General features: G+C 38.0%; 5 protein-coding genes across 6 annotated transcripts; 4 read left to right on the top strand and 1 right to left on the bottom strand.

Moving 5' to 3' along the window:
* Nucleotides 1-2,839: 2,839 nt before the first annotated feature.
* Nucleotides 2,840-5,659, top strand: LOC131771429 (ankyrin repeat domain-containing protein 49). Its single transcript, XM_059087222.2, has one exon. The coding sequence runs from the start codon at nucleotides 3,217-3,219 to the stop codon at nucleotides 3,910-3,912; it is 696 nt and encodes a 231-aa protein (XP_058943205.1). The 5' UTR covers nucleotides 2,840-3,216; the 3' UTR covers nucleotides 3,913-5,659.
* Nucleotides 5,660-9,882: 4,223 nt separating this feature from the next.
* LOC131771499 (calcium homeostasis modulator protein 5-like) lies at nucleotides 9,883-11,095 on the top strand. Its single transcript, XM_059087302.2, has one exon. The coding sequence runs from the start codon at nucleotides 9,883-9,885 to the stop codon at nucleotides 10,702-10,704; it is 822 nt and encodes a 273-aa protein (XP_058943285.2). The 3' UTR covers nucleotides 10,705-11,095.
* A 1,473-nt stretch (nucleotides 11,096-12,568) lies between these two features.
* Nucleotides 12,569-13,768, top strand: LOC131771434 (calcium homeostasis modulator protein 6). Its single transcript, XM_059087231.2, has one exon. The coding sequence runs from the start codon at nucleotides 12,678-12,680 to the stop codon at nucleotides 13,764-13,766; it is 1,089 nt and encodes a 362-aa protein (XP_058943214.2). The 5' UTR covers nucleotides 12,569-12,677; the 3' UTR covers nucleotides 13,767-13,768.
* Nucleotides 13,769-14,445: 677 nt separating this feature from the next.
* On the bottom strand, nucleotides 14,446-19,148 carry LOC131771438 (RAB7A-interacting MON1-CCZ1 complex subunit 1-like). Of its 2 annotated transcripts, XR_009339192.2 has the most exons (9): nucleotides 18,915-19,148; nucleotides 18,696-18,768; nucleotides 17,942-17,999; nucleotides 17,534-17,627; nucleotides 16,892-16,947; nucleotides 16,296-16,427; nucleotides 15,942-16,062; nucleotides 14,877-15,299; nucleotides 14,446-14,703 (listed from the first exon to the last, which is right to left on the bottom strand). XR_009339192.2 is itself a non-coding variant. In XM_059087234.2 (8 exons), exons 1-8 carry the CDS (start codon nucleotides 19,036-19,038, stop codon nucleotides 15,031-15,033), a joined length of 927 nt encoding a protein of 308 aa, XP_058943217.2. In that variant the 5' UTR covers nucleotides 19,039-19,148; the 3' UTR covers nucleotides 14,446-15,030. The 2 variants fall into 2 exon arrangements, 1 of the variants encoding a protein (XP_058943217.2); XM_059087234.2 differs by having other exon boundaries at nucleotides 14,446-15,299.
* On the top strand, nucleotides 19,121-21,525 carry LOC131771435 (kelch-like protein 20). Its single transcript, XM_059087232.2, has 2 exons — nucleotides 19,121-19,793; nucleotides 20,311-21,525. The coding sequence occupies exons 1-2, from the start codon at nucleotides 19,140-19,142 to the stop codon at nucleotides 21,289-21,291; spliced, it is 1,635 nt and encodes a 544-aa protein (XP_058943215.1). The 5' UTR covers nucleotides 19,121-19,139; the 3' UTR covers nucleotides 21,292-21,525.
* Nucleotides 21,526-21,593: the final 68 nt, after the last annotated feature.

Genomic DNA, 21,593 nt, shown 5'->3' with positions numbered 1-21,593 from the left:
ACAACATTTTCAAAACTGGCAAAGCACTAACTGAGGTAACCAACTTAGTAATAATCTCTAACGAAAAACAATGTTGATAAATTACTTCACCTGTTGCACTCGATTTGTTTTCCAAATAAGCTGAAAAATTCATGTTTGATCCACGAAACTGCACCGACTAGACTTCCTAGAGAACCAAGTAGATATTGGGAAAAAGTTAAGTTTCTTCCTTTGGCATCCTAAGAAACAACTCTTGCAACCAAAAGTTTTTTGTTTATCAAACAAAGTGCGTGCATAAACGAATTAGCAAAGATGGGGTTGAGGAGAGGAGAGAGATAGGGAGGCCTGAAGTTTGTATTATACGAGGGTGGTGGAAAACAAATGAAAGAGGCGTATTATTATATTAAGATCATTTTGATCTGGAGTCATGTAATTTGCACCCCGATTTTTCTTAACTTAGGTCGTTTCTAACACTTAAAGCAACCGAAATTTCTCTTAGGCTTAAGTCTTCAAGAGGCGAGGTACGTTACGCATGCCCTAAAAACTAACCATTTTCTTTTGGACATAAAGGATATTAATTTGGTACAGAAAGAAAAAAAAAGTTTAACCACAAGTTAATCGACAGGTCTCAAGGATGACATTTCCAGAAAATATTGAGAAAAAAAAAAAGATAAAAATCTTTTTCCACTGAGTTTACTACAGGTATCTAATGAGAGCCAATGTCTGGTAAGGGAGAAAAAAATAAGCCATCGTCGTATTCTGTTGAAGATCATTATTTAAAACGTCTCACGGGCTATAAACAATATACATGTATTTCTTGCAGTTAACGTCTTTTATCTTTCATGTCTCATCAGTGGGTCGTCTAACATATTTAGATATTTTATTAGCAATAAATGAGTCACAAAAGGAATTTTTCTGTTTCGTTACTTGTCATCCTAAGTCGCCGCGGCGTCGTACGAAACAGATTTTTTTTTGCCAACTCGTTTTTCAGCATGCAGCTGAAGAATAACTTGACTTGTTCAATGTGACCAGAACTAACGTCATGTCCGACTGTGTCTGAATCCAGCTTGCTTATGTAAATTTCCAGCTACCCAAAAGAATATAAAAGACGAAGAGAAGCAATATACACAAACAAACAAAAAATTCGTTCTACATTCTAAAGAGTGTTAAACTTCATAATTATCTTTCTTAAAACTGAGCGTTGTAAATGGTTTGTGAAATAAAATGAATAAATAGATAAATAAATTTTAAAAATGAACTAATAGCCTCGATTCTTTTAACTTTAAGCTGAGATTTTTAATCGGTTTAAATTTCCATCCTTATTACAACTGATGCTTATTGACTCGTGATCTTAGCCCATTTACAAGTTAGTAATGATCATGGTCCACATGTATTTTTTAAATACAGACTTAAAACGGCTGTTAACATCAACTAACATTTTGATTGTAAACTTAAAAATTACGACTACCTCATTTTTATAGGCCGTACTTGAATTTCTTCACACACAGAAAAAATCGGAATGTCTTCACAAAAAGCAACCTATTCCTGGCTGAAGCATTTAAAAAATTGTGTCTAACCGGACATAATTCTGAATGTAGTCATGAATTTTCTCTGTAGGCGAAAATGAAAAAAAAAAACAAAAAATATCAGGGAACACCGTACATTCGAAGTATAAGCCAATATTTTCGCTTCCTTTCATCTCCCACGGCTACAATCTTATTTTAGCTGAAGTGCTTGCGGTTTTCATTCCTAGTTTCCATAAAAAACTTGTGAGACATCATGGAATAAAAATAAAATTGGGTGCAACTCTCAAACTACATAGTAATACAGTAATCGCCTAAAAAGGAAGAAGTAATTTTCTTCAGAGGGAGAAACTCCATTGGCCGCGCGCAATTTTGGGGTCTGGGACAGTTATTTGACAGTCTCTCGAACTACATACAGAGAACATTAGACAGTAGTGGAGTACGTTTACTATGAAGTAATGTGATGGCGCGAACACGGGGATCCTTGTAAAATTTAATTCATTTTCAGAAACGTGACCTGAATACGGCGTCAACAAAAGTTTGTCTTGAACATCGAAGTTAAAACCCGTGGAAATTGACCTCCGTGGACAAAAATGTTTTCTTAAATAAGCCGTGTAGACTGCGATGTCAACAAACGGAAAAAAGTAAATATCTTTTAAGCAAATTTAAGAACTATTCTGTGCACTACGTGTCACTGGGAAAATATCTAAATTCTCTATTTAGTTTAAAGGAGGATTTATTGTCTTGCTAAAGAGGATATACTTGTGTCAAGACGTACAACTCGGAATTTTTTTCACTCAACAACAAGTTTGCAATTTCACAACAAGACCTTGTCGTGAATTCTTGTTTACTCTTTTGATTTATTTTTGAAGATCCGGAAACAGGTTTACAAAGAGCAACAAAAGAAAACCATTCCCTAAAATCGCAAAATAATTTTGACTGTGTTTGCAAGATGGCAACTTAATTGCATTTGTAGGACAGTAAATTTGGCTCAATAGCTGAGATTATTCGGCCTGTGCAGAAATGGTAGTCATCTGTTATGATACAAAATAAACTACTCTGTGGAGTTTGTTTGAACTTTTAAGCGAATGAAATTACCGGCGAAAGGGATAACAATACGAAACATAGTCAAAAGCCATCATGTTAAGTAAAGCTATGTTGTTCTTGTGAGCTTTAAACAAACACCGCATACACAGGGCGCCATTAACACAAAAAGGAAAATGCTGCGCACAATATCACAAACTGACTTGTCTTTTGTCATAGGAACTTGCTCTCCAATCTCTCTTGTGAGCACCAATTGTTAAAGTGACGTGAATATCAAACAAAAGAGGTGCCGAGCGATGCCTTTTGTGAAAATGCTAATATCTTAATTACCCCCTGAAGGACCATTAAGGCAAGCAGTGGAGCATGAAATACTGTATTTAGAAGGATTACAACACGGATTAAGGGATGTTATCTCGTGACCGGCGAAGTAGGTTTCCGTCATCTGACGGCGGTTGGCGCATTCACGGATGTAAATTTAGCTCAAAGCACGTTACAAGGCATTGCAATACGGCGAAGTTGTCATAAGTTATTTGAAGCGTCGCAGTGAAGAGCTTCCTTTGTAAACTCTTAATTCTTGTCAGTGACTTAGAGCACTCTCGCGAAAACAGGTCAACAGCTAACTCTAAAGTGAAGAAAAAGCACTGAAGTGTGTTTAGCAGAAGAATCTGTCATGGAACTGTCTCAAACCGACTCGCCTGGAACCGTTCGAAGATACGCAGACAGACGAAAGAAAGAGAAATTGCAGAGATGTAGATCGGTCGGAAACGTTGCATTTCCGAATGGTTTAAACCTTTACAATCACGCCTGTCACAATAAAAGGAGGCATACAATACCCACAGAACAAGAGAGGACACCACCAGCTATTGTCATTGATTGTGCAAAAGACGAACCACAGGATAAACTGAACGAACTCGACATGCTAAATAACAATTACGATGAAGGTCTCTTAAATCCTTCATACGTTTTAGACGCCGCTGTAGCGAGGAATGACTCTCGCCTGCTTCATGGAATTTTAAGCGCTGGACACATTATGTTGGACAATTTAAACGCCAGCGGAGGGACTGCAATGCACGAAGCTGCATTTCAAGGTAAAGTGAAATGTTTGGAAGTGTTTCTGAAGTTTGGCGCTTCGGTAGACATAAGAGATAAAGAGGGATGGACGCCTCTTCACGCCGCTGTCTGCGGAGGTGATATTAGAGCTGTAATTTTCCTTATTAGGAATGGAGCGAGCGTAAAAGCTTACACGAGGGAAGGACTTACACCTGTTGAAATCGCAATGGACAACAAGGACAAGAAAATGGTCCAAGCGCTTTCTCTTCTTAGCACGGGAAACAAGCGCGTTCGAATGTTTGCACAAGAAGCATGACTTTTGAACAACGACATCACTTGTACACTTGTACATACATAATTGCTCTTGTTTAAAATACGTTTACATTCTTCATCACCTGAACAAATGTTGGATATGATCATAATATATATTTCAGCGATAGATTAATCTTATAAGGATTGCTAAAGTTAGAGCCATAAGTAAGTCACTCTACAAAGAGCCAAAGTACAGTTAACATCGCAATAATACCATGCACTCTGCACATGCCTAATTAATATGTATATAACAAATTTCCCGATATTTTTTTTTAACTTAAGTAGATTTCTTAGAAGTCTACCAGTAATTCTCTTTTAAGCTGTCACAACAGTTTTTCTTTGATAGCTGAGTCAGAATTACTGAGTTTCGCTGCATAGCCTCGGAACAATAGCATATGACCATGCATGTATAAATTATTGTATCTAAACAGTTCGAACCGCCCTGTACAGCTTAACCCTTGAACCCCCGAGATCTGATTATTAATTCTCCCCTTTAGCTGCGACACATTTCTTTGTAAATTAGTATCGAGAATTTCATAGGTGTAAGATTAAGATAACAACTTCGAACTGATAAGTTTGAGTTTTCTTATCATCCGTTTGTTGAATGAGGTGAGGATATTATAGGGAGAAGATACATGTCAATCACTTCTGGGAGTTAAAGGGTTACTGGGTTTTCATTTGGGCTTTCATTTGAGGGTCATATACCTAAGGGCTGCCCTATTCTTCTGAGGCATAATGAAACGATTTAGTGTGTTGATTGCAAGGATTGGTCTCTCGCGAGACTTAAATTCTAAAGTTTTTTTCCTTAACAGAGGACGATATGAGGCGTTTTCTTTTTTGAACGAATCAAATAAAGGCATTGTAAACCTGTAATTATAGAAGTCTGGTACTTGTCCAAAAATTCATAGCTTTAGAAGGCTTTCAAGCTTAAAGGTCGTGTCAAGCGTTCAAAGACTCGTGCAAATTTATGATCGGATGTTTATGTCCTGTATAGGATCAGCGCAGGTTTCTGACGTAGATACGTGGATATATTCGCATGTCTAAAAAACAACTCCTTAAAAGTAAATTTAAATGGGGATAACGGAAGGTTTAAATTAGAACTTCTCGATCTCTCCGTGAAGGGATATAAATGTGTACTTTTTTTTCTCTGTATTTCAGGAGCTAACATCTATGCAAATACCTGATATAAACAGGAAAAAGGTACAAACAAATTTAGCGACTCTGTAGCTATATACAGCCAAAAAAAAAGTCATATGTGTTCGTAAATGATAAAACGTAAAACGCACAGATTGACAATAGTTTTTCACAGCGTGCTTGAATTGTGATTGGCATTTATTTAAATGATTGTTGGAGTTTAGGTGGTCTGAAATACAAATAAAATGAATAACTGAATAAAATTCATGATCGGATGGTTATGTCCTGTATAGGATCAGCGCAGGTTTCTGACGTAGATACGTGGATATATTCGCATGTCTAAAAAACAACTCCTTAAAAGTAAATTTTGATAAGGATAACGGGAAGTTTAAATTAGAACTTCTCGATCTCTCTGTGAAAGAATATAAATGTGTACTTTTTTCTCTATATTTCAGAAAAAGGATACACACAAATTCAGGGACTCTGTAGCTATATACCGCCAAAAAAAAAGTCATACGAGTTCGTAAATGATAAAATGTAAAGTGGACAGGTCGACAATAATTTTTCACAGCGTGCTTGACTTGTGACTAGCATTTATTCAAATGATTGTTGGTGTTTCGGTGGTCTGAAAAACAAATAAAATGAAAACTGCCAGTCTTTCGTGAGTTTATGCGTTTGTATTTCCGCGACGTGGGGGCACCGGTTATGAAATCGATGAACCTTAACCGTCACACTACGATACTCAAATTCTCATTGGTGATCACACGCATTCCTTTAATGATACTTCTGAGAATTTAGCTGTACATCAGTTCGTCCTAGTCTGTAATATCGTCGTAACACCTTTCCTTTTCTTTTCCACAACGTATTAAGCCACGAAGATTAGAAAATAATATCATATAATGCACTCTTCACTGGACGTAAGAGGCTTATCAGATCAGTAAGCGATATCGTGGTGTCGTCATAAGTAAGACTCAAACAAATTAACCCTATATTATTAAATTTTGACCAAGTGAAGTAAATATCTGTTAATCCGCCACATTAACGTATTTCGTTGCTCTCCTAATGCAATATTTCACATTTTCCCCTATCCATGATATCTCATGCCACTGTAGTCACAGCACCTTTAAATGTTTATTTTACATATAAAGCCGTTAGGGTTTATTTCTAATCAAAATATTTTTACCTCAAAAGAAAAGTCAAGAGTACTTTATTGTGCGACATTTTTGCCCCAGTGACACTCTTCACTCGCTGTCAAGATTCATAAAACCTTTCGTGACCATCAACTCGATTTTTTAATTAACTAATATTAACTTTACGTAAGAGTAAATCCATCGTTTTATCTTCCTCAATAGTAAACTTTGTCCTGTTTACTGTCCTAAAATCTCAGTACCATAAATATTATTCTTTTTCCTCTTGAACCTAAGCTTTGTTTTTTCAATTCTATCGTAGAACAAATGCAATTTAATTAAAAGGCATGGGATAAGTTTCAATCATTTATACCCTTCTTTACTTCATAATTATCTTTCTTAAAACTGAGCGTTGTAAATGGTTTGTGAAATAAAATGAATAAATAGATAAATAAATTTTAAAAATGAACTAATATCCTCGATTCTTTTAACTTTAAGCTGAGATTTTTAATCGGTTTAAATTTCCATCCTTATTACAACTGATGCTTATTGACTCGTGATCTTAGCCCATTTACAAGTTAGTAATGATCATGGTCCACATGTATTTTTTAAATACAGACTTAAAACGGCTGTTAACATCAACTAACATTTTGATTGTAAACTTAAAAGTTACGACTACCTCATTTTCATAGGCCGTACTTGAATTTCTTCACACACAGAAAAAATCGGAATGTCTTCACAAAAAAGCAACCTATTCCTGGCTGAAGCATTTAAAAAATTGTGTCTGATTAGCGTCCGTATCTAGGACAGCTGATCAGGAGAAACTGAGGTAGAATTATTCACGTTTTTGTTAAAAACTAGCCTTCCTGGAACAATAGGTTGTCATGCAATGCAAGTTCTTCTAAACGGACCCAAATGAATTGACAAACTTCTAAAGGGCGCTCAATGGATAAAAGAAATCAGGGTTGCTCCAAGGGTCTTAAAAGCTTAAGTTACCTACTGAAAGATGTACGTATGGCTTGTAGGATGAATATCACGGCTGTGTGGAAAAGCTAATAGTGTCTATTTGTATGACTGTTCCTTCAGAGACTTTTCAGCGAATTGTTTGCAAACAACAATTTGGATAGACACTCTTGAGATTTTGTAAAGCTGTAGCCTGACAGAGGATTAAAATCGAAACTCTGCTATTAAAAAAAAAGTGCTCAAAACTTGGGTAAGTTTTTGACATAATCTTGCTTTGCGTTTTTCATTACAATAGGATATCTATCATGTGTTGTTTGACAGATTATGACAATTCTGATATATTTAATGTTTCAAAATGTTAATGTTTCATCCGAGGGTAGTTTAGGCATTGATCCACCTTAGCACTGAAATAAAAGCCGAGTCATAATTAATGTGCGCTTACAAAAATCTTTAACCGGAACGACCGGAAGAAACTTCTAGAACTTCTGGTGGTGGGTTGCTGGCAGATGAATTTGTTTGTTTCCAAGCTTCCGACAGTTTTGTTTCGATACGAAGAGTACTTAATGATTACAAAGATAGGTTCGAAATTGCGAAATTCACTTTGAGCAGATTAACGGTGTTTCATGCTGGTCAGTCACACACAGGAGGTGATAACTTTGATTGCTCTCAATGGTGCGTCATTGTTACTCAGACTTGATGGGAAAAAAGGCACGCGATGTTGTGTTTACTCATAAAATATCCTCATCAACTTGATTTACATATGTAATCTCTCTCTTAAAAGTTTCAACTTGAAATCATTAGTCATAGAATTCCTTTGTGTGCCAGTGTTAACTTCCTTTTTCAATTTCTCGGTTCCTCTGTTCCCACGACCTGATGCTTTGTCATGAAACGCCCGCAAATATTGTTGTGGATACAGTTATTGTCACAGACTTATTACGACTATTTAGAGTCATTAATTCATTCTTTCAATTATAACGTAAGAGTGAATATGACGATATCCTCAGGCACTCTTTAACATTTGACGTCAAATCATGGTTGATTGATTAATGTTAGAATGGTTCATTGCGCGTCATGGCAGAAAGGCAGAGTGGTAACCCTTCCACTCCGAAGGTCTTTAATATTAATTCTATACATTTCTTTTAATTTAGCTTTGAGAATTTGGTGTCAAATCAAACAATATCCTGCATTCAATATTTTTCTCTTCAATTCGTCACCTTTCTACCAGAAAATATATGAATATTGTATGGAAATGTTCCTTTTGCTTACTTCTTGGGGTAAAATGGTTGAAGGAGCCAGGTCTCGGCATTTTGAATCCACTCTCATCGTTGTTTTCACAAAACTGGCATTAGCAGCCCTCAAACTAGCCAATCAGAATAGACCTTTCCTCCACATGTCCTCCCTTAAGTGAAAATGAGGGTAGTCTAATTGGAAAAAGAAACATTTGGACGAATTAACCGTAAAGGAACCAAGAATCGTAAGGATGGAAAAGATTTACACGGATTATCAATTTAAAAAACTTGAAAAAATCTAGTCCACGTTTTTGAAGATGGAGAACTCGAGTTGTGAGACCTTTAAGTCTGCCATTTCTTCGTGACAATTCTCCTCCTCCGCGAGGGTGGGTGAGGTAGTAAATTTGCAAAGTTATGATCTTAAGGTTAATGACAATATTCATGTTAAACTTGAGTTTCTCTGTCGATCTAACGCAGCACGACGCATCAACGGCAACATATAGGCTTTTCAACTGGCTTTAAAAATTTGTTTTTATATATAGTTTCTAGTTTTGATTTACAGAAGTGATTTGAAGTGGACTTCATTAGTGTATTGATGTGACCAAGATCGATGAGGAATATATTCAATTGATTCCATTAACAGTGTTGGTAAAAGTACCAAGGTGTGACCTTATTAACACTATATTTGTAGTGTTGCCCATGAACCAATTCACGTGGGAAGATCCTGAGGCATAAGTATACGTGTTGATTTATCAAAATACACAAACCTATGTCAAATATACAACTTAAAATCTGACCTTAGGACACTTGTAAAAGCAAATGGCTTAACACCGCATGATGATCATTCCTGCACATGAGTGAGCCACAAGCATAACAAGAACAGACAGACATAATCGTCACGACAAAAGAGAGCTTCATTACTACAATTTCGATGCAAAACACTTTCACTGTAAGTCACTACTCACTAGGAAACATAACAAACGCCCTTACTGGTGAACGCACGAAAATTGCCTGGTATTTTCTATCCCTACACCAATGCACGGCTGAATGTTTTTACCCGAGACACAAAGTAATCTTACATTTTTTCCGATTTCGGCAAATCAGTAGCGTTTACATACAAAAAAGTATTCCTTTTTTTGATTTCACGAAACAGTTATTTCCGATGATCGTATAGTGGGCTAAGTGACAATCTATGTATTATTTATGTGAATAAAATCTCCTGTTTTCACGCCATCGACGTGCAGAAAAGGGTTTGTTCATGTTTCGTAAAATCGTTCGCCATTTAAATCGCGACAAGTAGTGAAACTAATACTTTAGAAGACAACATAATGCATTTAGAGCTAGGAACTAGATTCAAGATAGCAAAGACCGCTAATCCAAATGGCAGGTACTCAGCGGGTGGTAGTTGAGGAACTTTTGCATCTGTCCAAAACACGTAACCGTGAAATTACATCACAAAACAATAGCAACTACATACCAATTGTCTCAATTAATTCATTTTTGTGTGAAACTGTTGGTGTAATGGCGGAAGGCTTGGAGGGCGCCCTGGTAAATCCAAGTTTCGGCCAACTGATAACAGGCGGAATCTCTTCTCTTAAAGAAATTATACAAAAAGTGGAACTTCCCTTGCAACAAGCTTTTATATCGGGACTTGTTTTGGGGTTGAAAGAGTTTTTGAATAAGTTGGTTTTCAAGTGCCCTGAACGTTACCATAAATTGTATAGTATGTTGTTCATATTTGCCCCAGTGGTGATATTCTTCTGTTTCGCGCTGATAATCTCAAGATCATTCTGGAAGATGGTGGCAGGGTGCTGTCGCCTTCCTAGAAATCTTCGTCGAGTAATCTGGCAACGCTCGAGAAGATTTGTATATCTCAGTACCCTCCCACCAGTAGTATGGCTTCTATTTGTTCTGTTTGATACGAAGTATTACGTCTGTGCAAAGCTGGGTTCATTAGAGACTCGACTTAACAAAACTACGCCAGATGAACATCCTGAAATCTTAAGCGAGTTCGAAGCTGCTAACACAGAGTCCCAGGTCATTGGATTTATTCTGCTGTCGATCACGATGCTTTTTGCAACGATATCAATCTCCGTCGATCGATGTTGTTCCAAGTCCGACACAGCAATCAAAGATCAACAGGAATATGAACATTATCTGGCCGAAGAAGAAATCAGGTTGTTTAACCAAAAGGTGGAACCTTTAGCAAAAGAACAAGCTAAGGTACACGTCGAAGCTTTGTTTGAGAAATACAGAGAGACAGGCGACAATAAGGAGATGATACGTCAGATATCAAAACACATAGAAGAGGAATTTCCTTGGGCGCCAACCTTCCAATCTTAAATTGGTATACAATGTAAAATCATGTTAACTTTGATATTCGTGATATCGACCTTACAATCAGGGGCAACCTTTACCAAGAACAACTAATTCAACGCCAAAATTCTTACCAGCGAAAGATCACCCGTGGCCACGAGGCATCCAAATGAAGCGCTTTATTCATAGCTCCGCCTAAATTAACATTGAACTCTCGCGACTTTCGCAGCAGTACTGCGATCTGTATTCATAGACAACACTCAAATGCCCCAACGTGACACTAGGTCGCGTTTCTCAAGTCCTCACTCAAACATAACTAGTGATTAATCAGTGAAAGGGGAGCTAAACCAAATGAAATATTTCATTGGCTTGTTTTCGCCAAAGGAAGGTTTTCAGGGCAAGCAACATCAAAATAAAGGAAAATAACCACGCTTTCGCAATTTCAAATTTTTCCCGTCCATATTTCGAAAACAGCCGAGCTTTCGAACTGCGCGTTATTTCACGACGTCTTGTCTGTAACACTGCGCTTTCGTACTTTTTGTGACGTCATATTATGTTCGTTTGTAAAAAGTTTTTTATGTTAACATCACATCAAGAAATAGTGCATAACTCGAACATGCCTAAAACGCCTTTTTGGAGAAGCTCAGCTTTTTTCTCTCTATAGGACAGGTGCTTAAAAAACCTTCCCTCTAGTGCGATCACAGGGAAAAAAGCTCGGAGAGATCAGGAAGCTATTTTCATGCTCATCTCGACGACAGACACAGAAAAGGACCTATTAATTATCCACATCCGCAAGCAATAATAACTCAGTTATCCACATCCGCAAGCAATAATAACTCAGACCGTGATTTTAATACAATGATATAACTTGCTTTCGATAAGAAAAAAGAAAAAAGAAGAAACTTCCCGCCTTGAACTGTAATATCTTTCTCTTAATCACCATATGGTTATCATTTTCCTTCCACAAATGTAGATGCTTTTTGTTTCGTCAAGTAAATTCTACTGGAAATAACTCCTCCTTAGTAATCTGTGTTTTCGGTTTTGAGGTATATTTTGTGTACGGACGGTAATGACTCTTAGTCCCCTGATTCAGGAATCAATCATTGGTTATTTTTAGGTATTTGTGAAAACGAAAATGTCTGAGACGATCAACAGTCATCCCTTTACAGAGGAAAAAGAGATCAGTTTCAAGAGGTCAAGTAACACTATTTCGGGTCATTTTGTCATTGTACCATTTGGTCCAAAATGGAAAAATCAATATCAGATGAGATGACCGATTTACATCCATAAACAAACTAATGTAAAAATTTTAGAACAATTAGTAGAGAAACATGGGTTAACTTTAACACGGGCTCTCAGGTTTTAGCGTTGGAAACGCACGATTTGTTCAGACAGTCTCGGTTTTTTGGTTTTTTCAACTGCGTCTCTCTATTTGTTTGTTACCTCAAAAAAGTTCAAGATAAACGATTTCACGTAACAAGCTTATTATGTTGATATTTTAAATTGATGTAATCCGAACAGCTGATCGGTCTCAAAAAAGCAAAGTAGAACGGTCAATTTTCAATAACGGATATTCTACACTCACGTATTCGTTCAAAACCTTTCCTCCTAACTCTCATTCATTGTTTTATTTCTATTTTATCCATCAACAAACCTGTTTTAGCGAAAAGGGACATAAATGTAGCTTAGGGAAGTGGCAAAGAGACTTTCGTTTTCATGTTAGGGACTTTCGGGACTGACGTCAAAGTCCGTTTGCGATCGTGGGGAGTTGGGTGGGGCATCTTTTTCTTTCTTTGTTTCACATCCGGTTGGAACACGACCTTGCTTAAACAAAGAACCCTTTTCAAACTGACCGAAACTGAAAGTTTCAAAACCTTTCGAAACACTCGCAATATAAATCAACTTTCGCTCGTAGTGTTTGTATTCATTAAGTTAGAGTCTTTCTGTTGACAACGCAGTTTCGTCTGAATCCTTATTTTCGCCTCGTCTTCTCGGACAACATGAACACCGTCCTTCCCTCCTTTACAGGACTATTCAAAAGGTCTCGTCGATCACTGATGTACGGTTCTATAGCAGCTGTGACGATTGGCCTGGAGGGGTTCTTTGAAAGTATCGTGTTTAGCTGTCCTTGTGAAGGACACTTCGCTTACGGACTGGCTTTTTTGTGGGCGCCGACCGTTCTCCTGTTTCTCATTGGAATCCTGGTAGATAGAGACTTATGGAGCCATTCGAGAAGGAATTCTGTCACAAAGAAGGAAACCAAGCCTTTCACCCGCCGCCATCTCAAAGTGCTCTTAACGATAATTGATGTATTAGTGCGAGCATCCATCGCTCCAGTCGCTTGGTTGGTTTTGTCCTTTCTACAGCAGCAATACTATACATGCGCGTTTTTCGGTCCTCCTCTGACCAGTGGATTCACCGCGAGAAATACAACCGAAAAATGCTCTTTTAAACTCGACTTACGCACTAGGTTGCAAGAGGAGCACTACAAAACCCGTAGCCAAATAGCAGGATGGTCTCTAATGCTGGTAGCCATGTCTGTTCTCTTCACCACAATCTGTATCCGTCGATGCGTTCGGAAGGGAAAACATCTTAAAATACCAAGTCTTAATTATTATCACCATGTTGAAGCAAAAGAGGCTTTGGAGCATTATCACAATGAAGCGAAAGAACTTGCCAAAAAGAAAGCAAAGAAGGGGATAGACGAGCTATTTAAAAAGACAGAAGCGAACGAATTTAATTCCCGTCTCCAAAACATTGCAAAAGAAATCCAAGATACATATGGGCGTTTTTTTGTCATACCGCCAGAGAGTCCCACTTATACCTCCCCCTCGACTGCATCAAATGACCCTCCTGAATTTCCTTCGCATGCCTCGCCTACTGTGAACCGCAGTCTTCTATCAGATGGATCTGAAGTGAAAAACGAAGGAGAAAAACATGGTCTGTCGTCTGCTACCAACACACCGCGTTTATCCCCCACTTGTCAGACGGCGTATATAAGTTACAAAGGGCACACGAAGCCAGCATTCATCAGACAAAACGCCAGCAGTAGAAGCCAGAAGGAAACAGTGTCCGAAGCCGCTCTTTGAGAAGTCTCTAAGGGGAGGGGAAGGGGAGCGTTGCGTGACACTTCGACATAATGCTATGGAGGAGACTAAGAACATAATCATAATTTAATTCTCTTCCGGTTGATGCAATAGATACAATTAAATGATGTAAATAGATACAGAAATGACGAGATGTACGGAAAGATAAAGAGAGATGTTGGACCAAAACACTCTCCTTGACTCCAAGCTGAAAGTATTTTTCAAATTGTGTTTCGTCTATTTATAGAAGCACACGGATTCATCGAAATTGCGAACTGATCCAAAGGCAAAACGAAAAAGCAAAAAAAAATCTCAACTTTCCTTTATATTCGTCTTTGAAAAAGCATATTTAACGATAAATCTAAAAAATAACAAGGTGACGGTATGATGTTGTTCTTTAGCTCTCCTACTTTCCAGATCTAAATATCAACTCTCCATACCGTCTATCGTACATTTATTGTATTTTGAGTGCTAAGAATTTGGTGTTAAACCAAACAATACTCCCCAGTTAATATTTTTCTTTCACGTTGAAAGGATGAAAGGATTAATTTCCCTTTGTTGACTCCTTAGAGTAAAGCTCCAAGTACTTAAGTAAGTAGTAAAACAGAATTTAAGTCACTCTTCATAAAATATTCAAGCAAAATGATTCTATTTATATCCTCCAGTTAGGGTTGACACTTTGTTAATAAACTTGAACATTGTAGTAAATCTACTTTGCGTTCAACACCGTCATTTTGTTATAATGTTTCCACGGATTGAGCGGCCAGTCGTGTAAAAACAATTGCATTAGTAACTTGTCCTTTCCAGTGATTCTTTTCTGACCCTGTTTCATCATCTTTTTCACCGTCTTTAACCAAATACTCTGAATAGCAGACTTCCTATCATACAACGGGTCAGCTTTTCTCACACATACAATAAAGAGTTGAGACGCTGGTGACAGCTGAAATTGCAATTCGGGACACTTTCAATTCTGCGTTAAAAGCAATCGGGGATTGCCTTTTTGTTTGTGTCTTTTTTGGGAGTTTAATTTTCTTTTTCAGAACGCTCTGTGATTGGACTAGAAAGCCCTTGCCACCCAATCAATTACTAACATACAAAACTAAAAACGCTTACTTTTCAGTGACTTTCATTTTCCCACTCTTCATGAAGTTTGCTTCACATCCTTGCGAAATTTTCCCTTCATATGTTTGGTTGTGGCGATTACTGTTGTTTTGGGTTTACAAAACTTAACCATAGCGTCTCTTCATGGGAAAAATATTTCAAACGATTAACATTCAGGAAACTCAGCCAAAATTTGTTCAGCCCTAGAACAATCCCAGCCTCTTCCTTTAAAACAGTCCTGTACAATGTTCACAAACTTTTGAAGAAGTCGCCTTCCATTTGATACAGAATTAAAGTTCCCTGAACAATTTTCATCCGCATCGCTCGACTCTTTCACAGACTGATCTGTAGTTGTTTCTTTTACAATCTTCCAATGCCAGTAACACAGTTCACCGGAGTACATAAGAGCGAGGAGGTGAGTATCACTAAAGATACCTGAGATCAAAATAAAAACCTTTCAATAGAAGCTTCCAAACATTTTGGAAGTTTGGGTTTATTTAAATGTTTACAATATAAGTACAACACACATGCGCCAACGGTCTTGACCTGAAATTACCTTAATCGTTGGCTCTTTGCATTGGGTAGCTCTTAAAGGAACCGTTTCGTATTGGTTGTCCTTAAAAGAACATTTTCACGGTTGAAAATATAAAGCTCCGTTCAGATGAGAACAAGCATTTTAGGAGCAGCCTAGCGGTTTCTTGTTTTCTCGTAGTCTTCCCACAGAAAGAGACCCTTACTGTATTTGTATGTAGTTACTTGGGCGAGATCGTTTTGGAACGAGATAGAGTAATACCGAATTTTTTCCGAATGCTTAAAGTTCGAAAATATAAAGTGCAATATATGTTTGGGCGAATTCGTTGTGGTGGAGCTAACTTTCATATGGAGAGTGAGGTGGGGGGGCAATGTACCCCGAGAAGAGGTGAGACATCAGATTACAGTTTAAGCATTTTCTTAATCAGCTATGGCTGATTCATCACTGTGATGGGCTCCTGGTTATAGAAAAGGTTACACCGTAATATCGTTAACATCGTCAAGAGCAAAGAAATTAAGAGACAGTAAATAAATTCAAACGATCACCTTCTTTCAGAAGCTGCATCATGTCTTCATTCTTTGCTGAAACATCTGTCATCGCATCCATCATCAGCGGTGAACGAACACATAACATGGCCTCCAGATATTTGACTCCTGACTCGGCACACTGCAGGGGAGAAGACAGCAAGTAGATATTTGGGAGAAAACAATTATCTCTGCTAAATAAAATTTTGCGAACGTAGACTAACATAGAAGACTGAAAGGATCAAAGGGTAACGAATCAAGGTGCGCGGTTTGTGCATTTAGTTGCCTTTGAGGAGAAAAGAGCTTTGAGTATTGATTAAAAAAAACCAACGAACAACAAAACAAATAAAACAATTTAAAACAATCAGATGATACCTGTCTGATGTGTGTTGTATCAAGCTGCCTTCTTTGTGGATCATTAAACAACGTATGGCAGTACATGTAGAACAGAGCTCCACGCCTCCAAAACAAGCATTCTAGTATATCTGAGCCTAGAATTTGTCCAGACTGTGGATAAATTAGAAGCCACACTCCTCAATAACTATATGAAGCACAAAATTATGGACAAACCTCTTAAGCCTTTTTGCCCATTCATTTCTATCTACATTTACATTAGCCAGACCATACATCCAAATCAGACTTCACTGATTCCTCTACTTAACCAGAAATCAACCTTCCTTGTCCTAGCTTACTTGTTCTTGATTTTCCTGTCTAAACTGGGTAGAACCAAAAGCCTCATCTGTATCACTTGTCAAGCAGTTACCTATCAAAGCAGCACACTGTACCTCCCCAACATCTTGAACCAATCCTCAGTCTCCTCATTTGATCAGTGATTTCACTCACTTACCCTCATCTTCACTTCTGTCTACGTTCCCCTTAAACTCCACACTATATTATCCCTTCTTCTCCCCCCTTGTTCTCTTTATCCACAAGTTTAATTATTTTTCATGAATGATTCACTAGTTACTTACTTTGTACTCTGATCCAAGCATTTCTTTCACCAGCTCCTCAGGCTGGTCCAATTGGCCTTTATAATGAAAAAGGAAAACTAAAGATTTATCACACTTTCTCTGAGATGACAGAAATAATGATACATCCAAACCCATCATCATTCCCCTCTGTCTCCTGACAATTTCAAACATTTTGTTAAGCAGAATGTTGATGAGAAGAAAGAAAAACACCAGCTAAAAGAACACTTTTTGATCTAATGCTTTAACTTCCAGATCAAATTTTTAGTTCTCCTTAGTGTTGACCATAGAAGTCTTATAATGTTAGTTCAGAGAATTTAGTATTGAATTAGCTAATTATCCCCTAATTGATATATTTCTTTATTGTCATAACTTATCTGGCTGATATTGTATTCATATTGTAAGGAGAAATTCTGTCTTGGTCACTCATGGCAGTTAAAGGGTTAACACCAATTTCTCTAGGATTAAGTTACAAGAAATGTATGGCAAACAGTGAGAGGAAAACATTTTGAGATCTTTATGAGTGAAAAGATTAACTCCTTCTTCCACAACTTGAGACTTCACCCCAATCTTTATCACTGCTTCCATTGTTCTTAAGTAGCCATCCTTGAAAAAAAAATTTAATCCAAAAAAAGATTGCAGTACCAATTAAATGCCTTATGTCTCCTTTACATCTGTCTTCTGGGAAATCTGCATTTACCAGTCTACACTCCAGAACATATGTTTCGTCAAGAAGAGCCTGAAATCAAATTACTTGTCTCACAATTTCATCCAAGCTCCTCTTATAGAAACATTATTTAATGCTGTTGTTTAGAAAAGTTTAAAAGATGATAAAAAATTTTAGTCACTTAATCTTTAAGTAAAAGAAATATTGATCTGAACTTGTCAAATGTATTATTTTTGCACTGTCCTTAAATACCTTCATTGTCACTGTCATTTCCTCATTATTCAAATCCTATTGCACATTATGTTCAATTCTTATATGCAGGATGAATAAAAATTAAGAATGGACTGTTATAACAAAATTTACATCAATACAGAATAGCAACATACCTGTGAGTAATGTTGGAGAACTTTGAAAAGTACTGCCTTTTTCCCAGCTGCAGCTTGACTGTAAATTAGAAGAAGATTTGATTTTCCTTTCAATATGCATTCAATGTTTCTATTAGGAAAAAGCTGTACTGTCAAAAGAATCTCCAGGTGCCTAAAGATTCTTTTCTCAGAAATTTAGGTGCCTAGCACATCAGGGGTTTCATACAAGTTCCCTAAAAATATGGTTACTTGTCACACTCAGGCTTTGCTACAGCACAGCTCTATAGATGGACACATTCTAACTCAAAACCTGTATTAGGCAGACAGCATAATGAGGAATTTTACAATAATTTTTGTTTTCAAGGCTTTGTATCAGCATGAAGTAAGTTATCACTTTGATGAACCACACAATGCTCTTGAAGGTCATTTTTCTTATATTTTTTAATGAAAACAAAACATGTTTCAGATGAAACATCATCCATCATCTGTTGTATAATGAGAAATAAAATGAAATTATACAATAAATAGTTTAACAAAGTGAGATGTTATCACATTCTGACATTTGATTTTTGCTCTATCTACCCGAAACGCTATCTAAAGGGATCCTGATTACACATTCTCTCCGACTCAGGATTTAACAATCAATCTACATTGCACAGTACTGAGCAGACTTCTTTTCTTAGGCAAGCACAAGTGAGAGTCCCACAGATGTCTGCTTAACACAAGTTTCACTGTAGATTTTACATATTATCCAGAATTTCATCATCATGCTTACCCTGTTTCCAGGAGTTGAAGGCACATTTTGCACTTGGCCTCTGCTTTTTCTAATAAATTTAACTCACCAACGTCTGCAAATACAACATAAATTATATAGATTATTCCCCTGTTTGATGAAGGCGCTAGTAACCTACAGCGGTAAGTTGACAGGCGTCACGAATCATGCCTTGGATCGATGCATGTTCCACGTTATGAACAAAATAGTGCAAAAACTGACCTGATGTACTCTGTCGGATTTTAATGCATTCTTCATGAAGTGAATTAACTTTTCCTATTAGAGTAACCATAGCAGGATCGACAACTGACTCGCTCTCTGATGTCTCGTTCGCCTCGTCCGCCATATTTCGATTCTTGATGAGCCTGCAGGTAAACAGCAAGCTTGCTCCATTTGGGTACGTCAAGTAAGCACCTGATTGTGTGTTATCAACAACTTCATACCGATATGGCGGCCGCGGTGGAATTTGGCGATCAGGTTTTACAAGTGATCGGCAATCACGAGAAAGATTCCTTCTCGGTCTTCCAGGAGATGAGAAAGCTCGATGAACTATGTGACATCACACTCAGAGTGAACAGAAGGGAAATACGCGCTCATCGAGTTGTTCTGGCAGCTTGTAGTTCGTACTTTCGTGCCATGTTGACCACGGGGTTCCTCGAGAGCAACCTAGGCACGATATCTTTGCAGGATTGCGACGAAACTGCTGTTGAACAACTTGTAGACTTTCTGTACACATGTAAAATGAATCTCAACGAATCAAACGTGGAAAATATCCTTGCAGTGGCGAGCTTATTTCAAATCCAGCTTGTCGTTCAGAAATGTGCAGATTTCCTGGGAACCCTTATTAGGATTGAAAACTGCCTCGGTATTCAGTCGCTGGCGATGCAGTATTCATTGGGAAATCTTGAGTCTAAAGTGAGGAGTTTCATCAGTTGGAATTTCTTAGAAGTGTCGCGGGAGAGTGAATTCGTATTGATTCCTCCTCAGCAACTCAGTAAGATCGTGGAAAGTGATCGCTTGCATGTTAAGATGGAGGAGGACGTGTTTGAGGCTGTTATCAGGTGGTATAAGCATGACAGAGGAGAGAGGATAAAACATTCCGTAAGTTAATTTGTTAAATGTATGCAATATCAATTCTGTGCGAAATTTCTGCCGATCTTCAAACCCTTTAGTAACATTCTGTAGATGAGTCGAACGGAAAGGGGGACGGCCCATGAATGGGGAACCATACTCCCGACAAAGGGCCTGAGTAGCCGGAGATTTTCCTCTCGTGCATCGTTAAGAGACATGAAGTTTTCCATTTGCTTAAGATACCGATCCAACTTAGGTGACCCTCCCAAAATCTCCACATGTTTCCTTGACAATTTCCCGGAACCCTTTTAATCCCCATAGGCGAAAAGGGCCACTGTGAGAGTTTTACGGAAGAACAAAGCATAACGACTCAGCCAGGGCTTGAATCTAGAGCTATCGATCCGTTGCCTTGTGTACTAACCACTAAGCTTATGCATCTGCATACTAATTAGGAGTCTTGTTGGATACTATTGCAATTCCTCACATTTCTTGTTTCATTTGACCCATTTCAGGTAGAAAATGACTTTGTCTCATTAATTTTCTGCAGGAGATTTTCGAGTTAGTTCGTTTTCCTTGCATGAGCACAGAATATTTGGAAAACGTTGTCTTAAAAGATGAGCTTGTTCTTGGTGAAGAGAATTGGAAGAAGTTCGTAGAGGGTGCCATAACTCTTTTGACTTCTCCACGGAGTGTCAAGAAGAGGGCAGTGACGAGACGAAAATCACCTAATGTACTATACCTGATTGGTGAGTTGTCCTGCAGGATTGAAACATTTGACTTAGAAAGTGGAAGCTGCACGCCCGCAAGTGATATGGCGCAAACTGCAGGATGCGCGGTGGCTGTCAACGAAGACCTGTATGTTGTGCTAGGAGGGGGTACACGCATTGAAAAATACGACCCCAAGCTGAATGCTTGGGTCCAAGTTGGCAATGGGATCAAAGAGAGCGATTTTGATGTATGTGAGAGCATGGGCTCGATTTATGTGGTAGGAGGTGGAAAGCGCGCCAAAAGCTTCAACATTGCTACGCGCGCATGGAGTAAACTTCCAAACATGAGCATGCGTAGAAGCTTTCACAGAGCTGTTGGACTCCTAGGAAAGGTTTACGCTATTGGTGGAAATACACCCCCAGGGGACAAAACTGTAGCCTCGGTTGAATGTTATAATCCTGCGAGTAACCGTTGGGAATCGGTCGAGCCTATGAACACGGAACGCTTTCGACACGGGGTTGCTGTAGTGAGAAGTAAAATTTACGTCGTTGGCGGATTTGATGTGCGAAAAAGTAGCCTCAAATCAGCAGAAGTGTTTGATCCAGTGGTAAATACTTGGAGTTTTATTGCTCCGATGAATTATCCACACCGTGATTTTGGTGTAGGAGTCACTCACGATATGATGTTTGTCTTTGGAGGTTCAGGCACAAATTGTATTGAGAGTTACGATAGAAATACTGATGATTGGAATGTGGTTGGGAGTCTGGCGACGAGGTGGAATACTTTCCGTTGCGTACTGTGCCCTTTATTTCAATTTTAAAGAAAAAAGTTAAATTCTAACCATTATTATCGTGCTAGTTAAAATCATGAAAAAACTTTTCTTTTTTTTTTACCGTGGACTGGAAAAGCATTTTTTCAACATTTGCCTGACAAGCCATTTTTTCAAGTCGAAGTTTGAAGATTCCTTCGCCCATGTGGCCTGTAAAAACGAGTGTTAATTCTAACTATAGTTGGTTAAAAATCTAAGGTACTTACGGCCCTGTCTTGAAACTGTCGAACTTTGAATACTGAATATTGAAGTTTTTCCTTTGAGGTTGCAATGTTTTCTCCTGCGAGAAGCTA

Source organism: Pocillopora verrucosa, chromosome 12 (assembly GCF_036669915.1).
Source record: "Pocillopora verrucosa isolate sample1 chromosome 12, ASM3666991v2, whole genome shotgun sequence".
In the NCBI taxonomy this organism is placed as follows: Eukaryota; Metazoa; Cnidaria; class Anthozoa; order Scleractinia; family Pocilloporidae; genus Pocillopora; species Pocillopora verrucosa.
This window is presented reverse-complemented; position numbering and strand designations above follow the sequence as displayed.

What these genes read in the sequence shown, in the direction of transcription:
- LOC131771438 (XM_059087234.2), bottom strand. Translation starts at nt 19,038, where the DNA reads ATGGCGGACGAGGCGAACGAGACATCAGAGAGCGAGTCAGTTGTCGAT. An exon ending in AATCCGACAGAGTACATCAG is followed by an intron (nt 18,769 to 18,914) that starts GTCAGTTTTTGC and finishes TTGTATTTGCAG; the next exon opens with ACGTTGGTGAGTTAAATTTA. An exon ending in TTCTCCAACATTACTCACAG is followed by an intron (nt 17,628 to 17,941) that starts GTATGTTGCTAT and finishes ATTTGATTTCAG; the next exon opens with GCTCTTCTTGACGAAACATA.
- LOC131771434 (XM_059087231.2), top strand. Translation starts at nt 12,678, where the DNA reads ATGAACACCGTCCTTCCCTCCTTTACAGGACTATTCAAAAGGTCTCGT.
- LOC131771435 (XM_059087232.2), top strand. Translation starts at nt 19,140, where the DNA reads ATGGCGGCCGCGGTGGAATTTGGCGATCAGGTTTTACAAGTGATCGGC. An exon ending in GAGAGAGGATAAAACATTCC is followed by an intron (nt 19,794 to 20,310) that starts GTAAGTTAATTT and finishes AATTTTCTGCAG; the next exon opens with GAGATTTTCGAGTTAGTTCG.
- LOC131771429 (XM_059087222.2), top strand. Translation starts at nt 3,217, where the DNA reads ATGGAACTGTCTCAAACCGACTCGCCTGGAACCGTTCGAAGATACGCA.
- LOC131771499 (XM_059087302.2), top strand. Translation starts at nt 9,883, where the DNA reads ATGGCGGAAGGCTTGGAGGGCGCCCTGGTAAATCCAAGTTTCGGCCAA.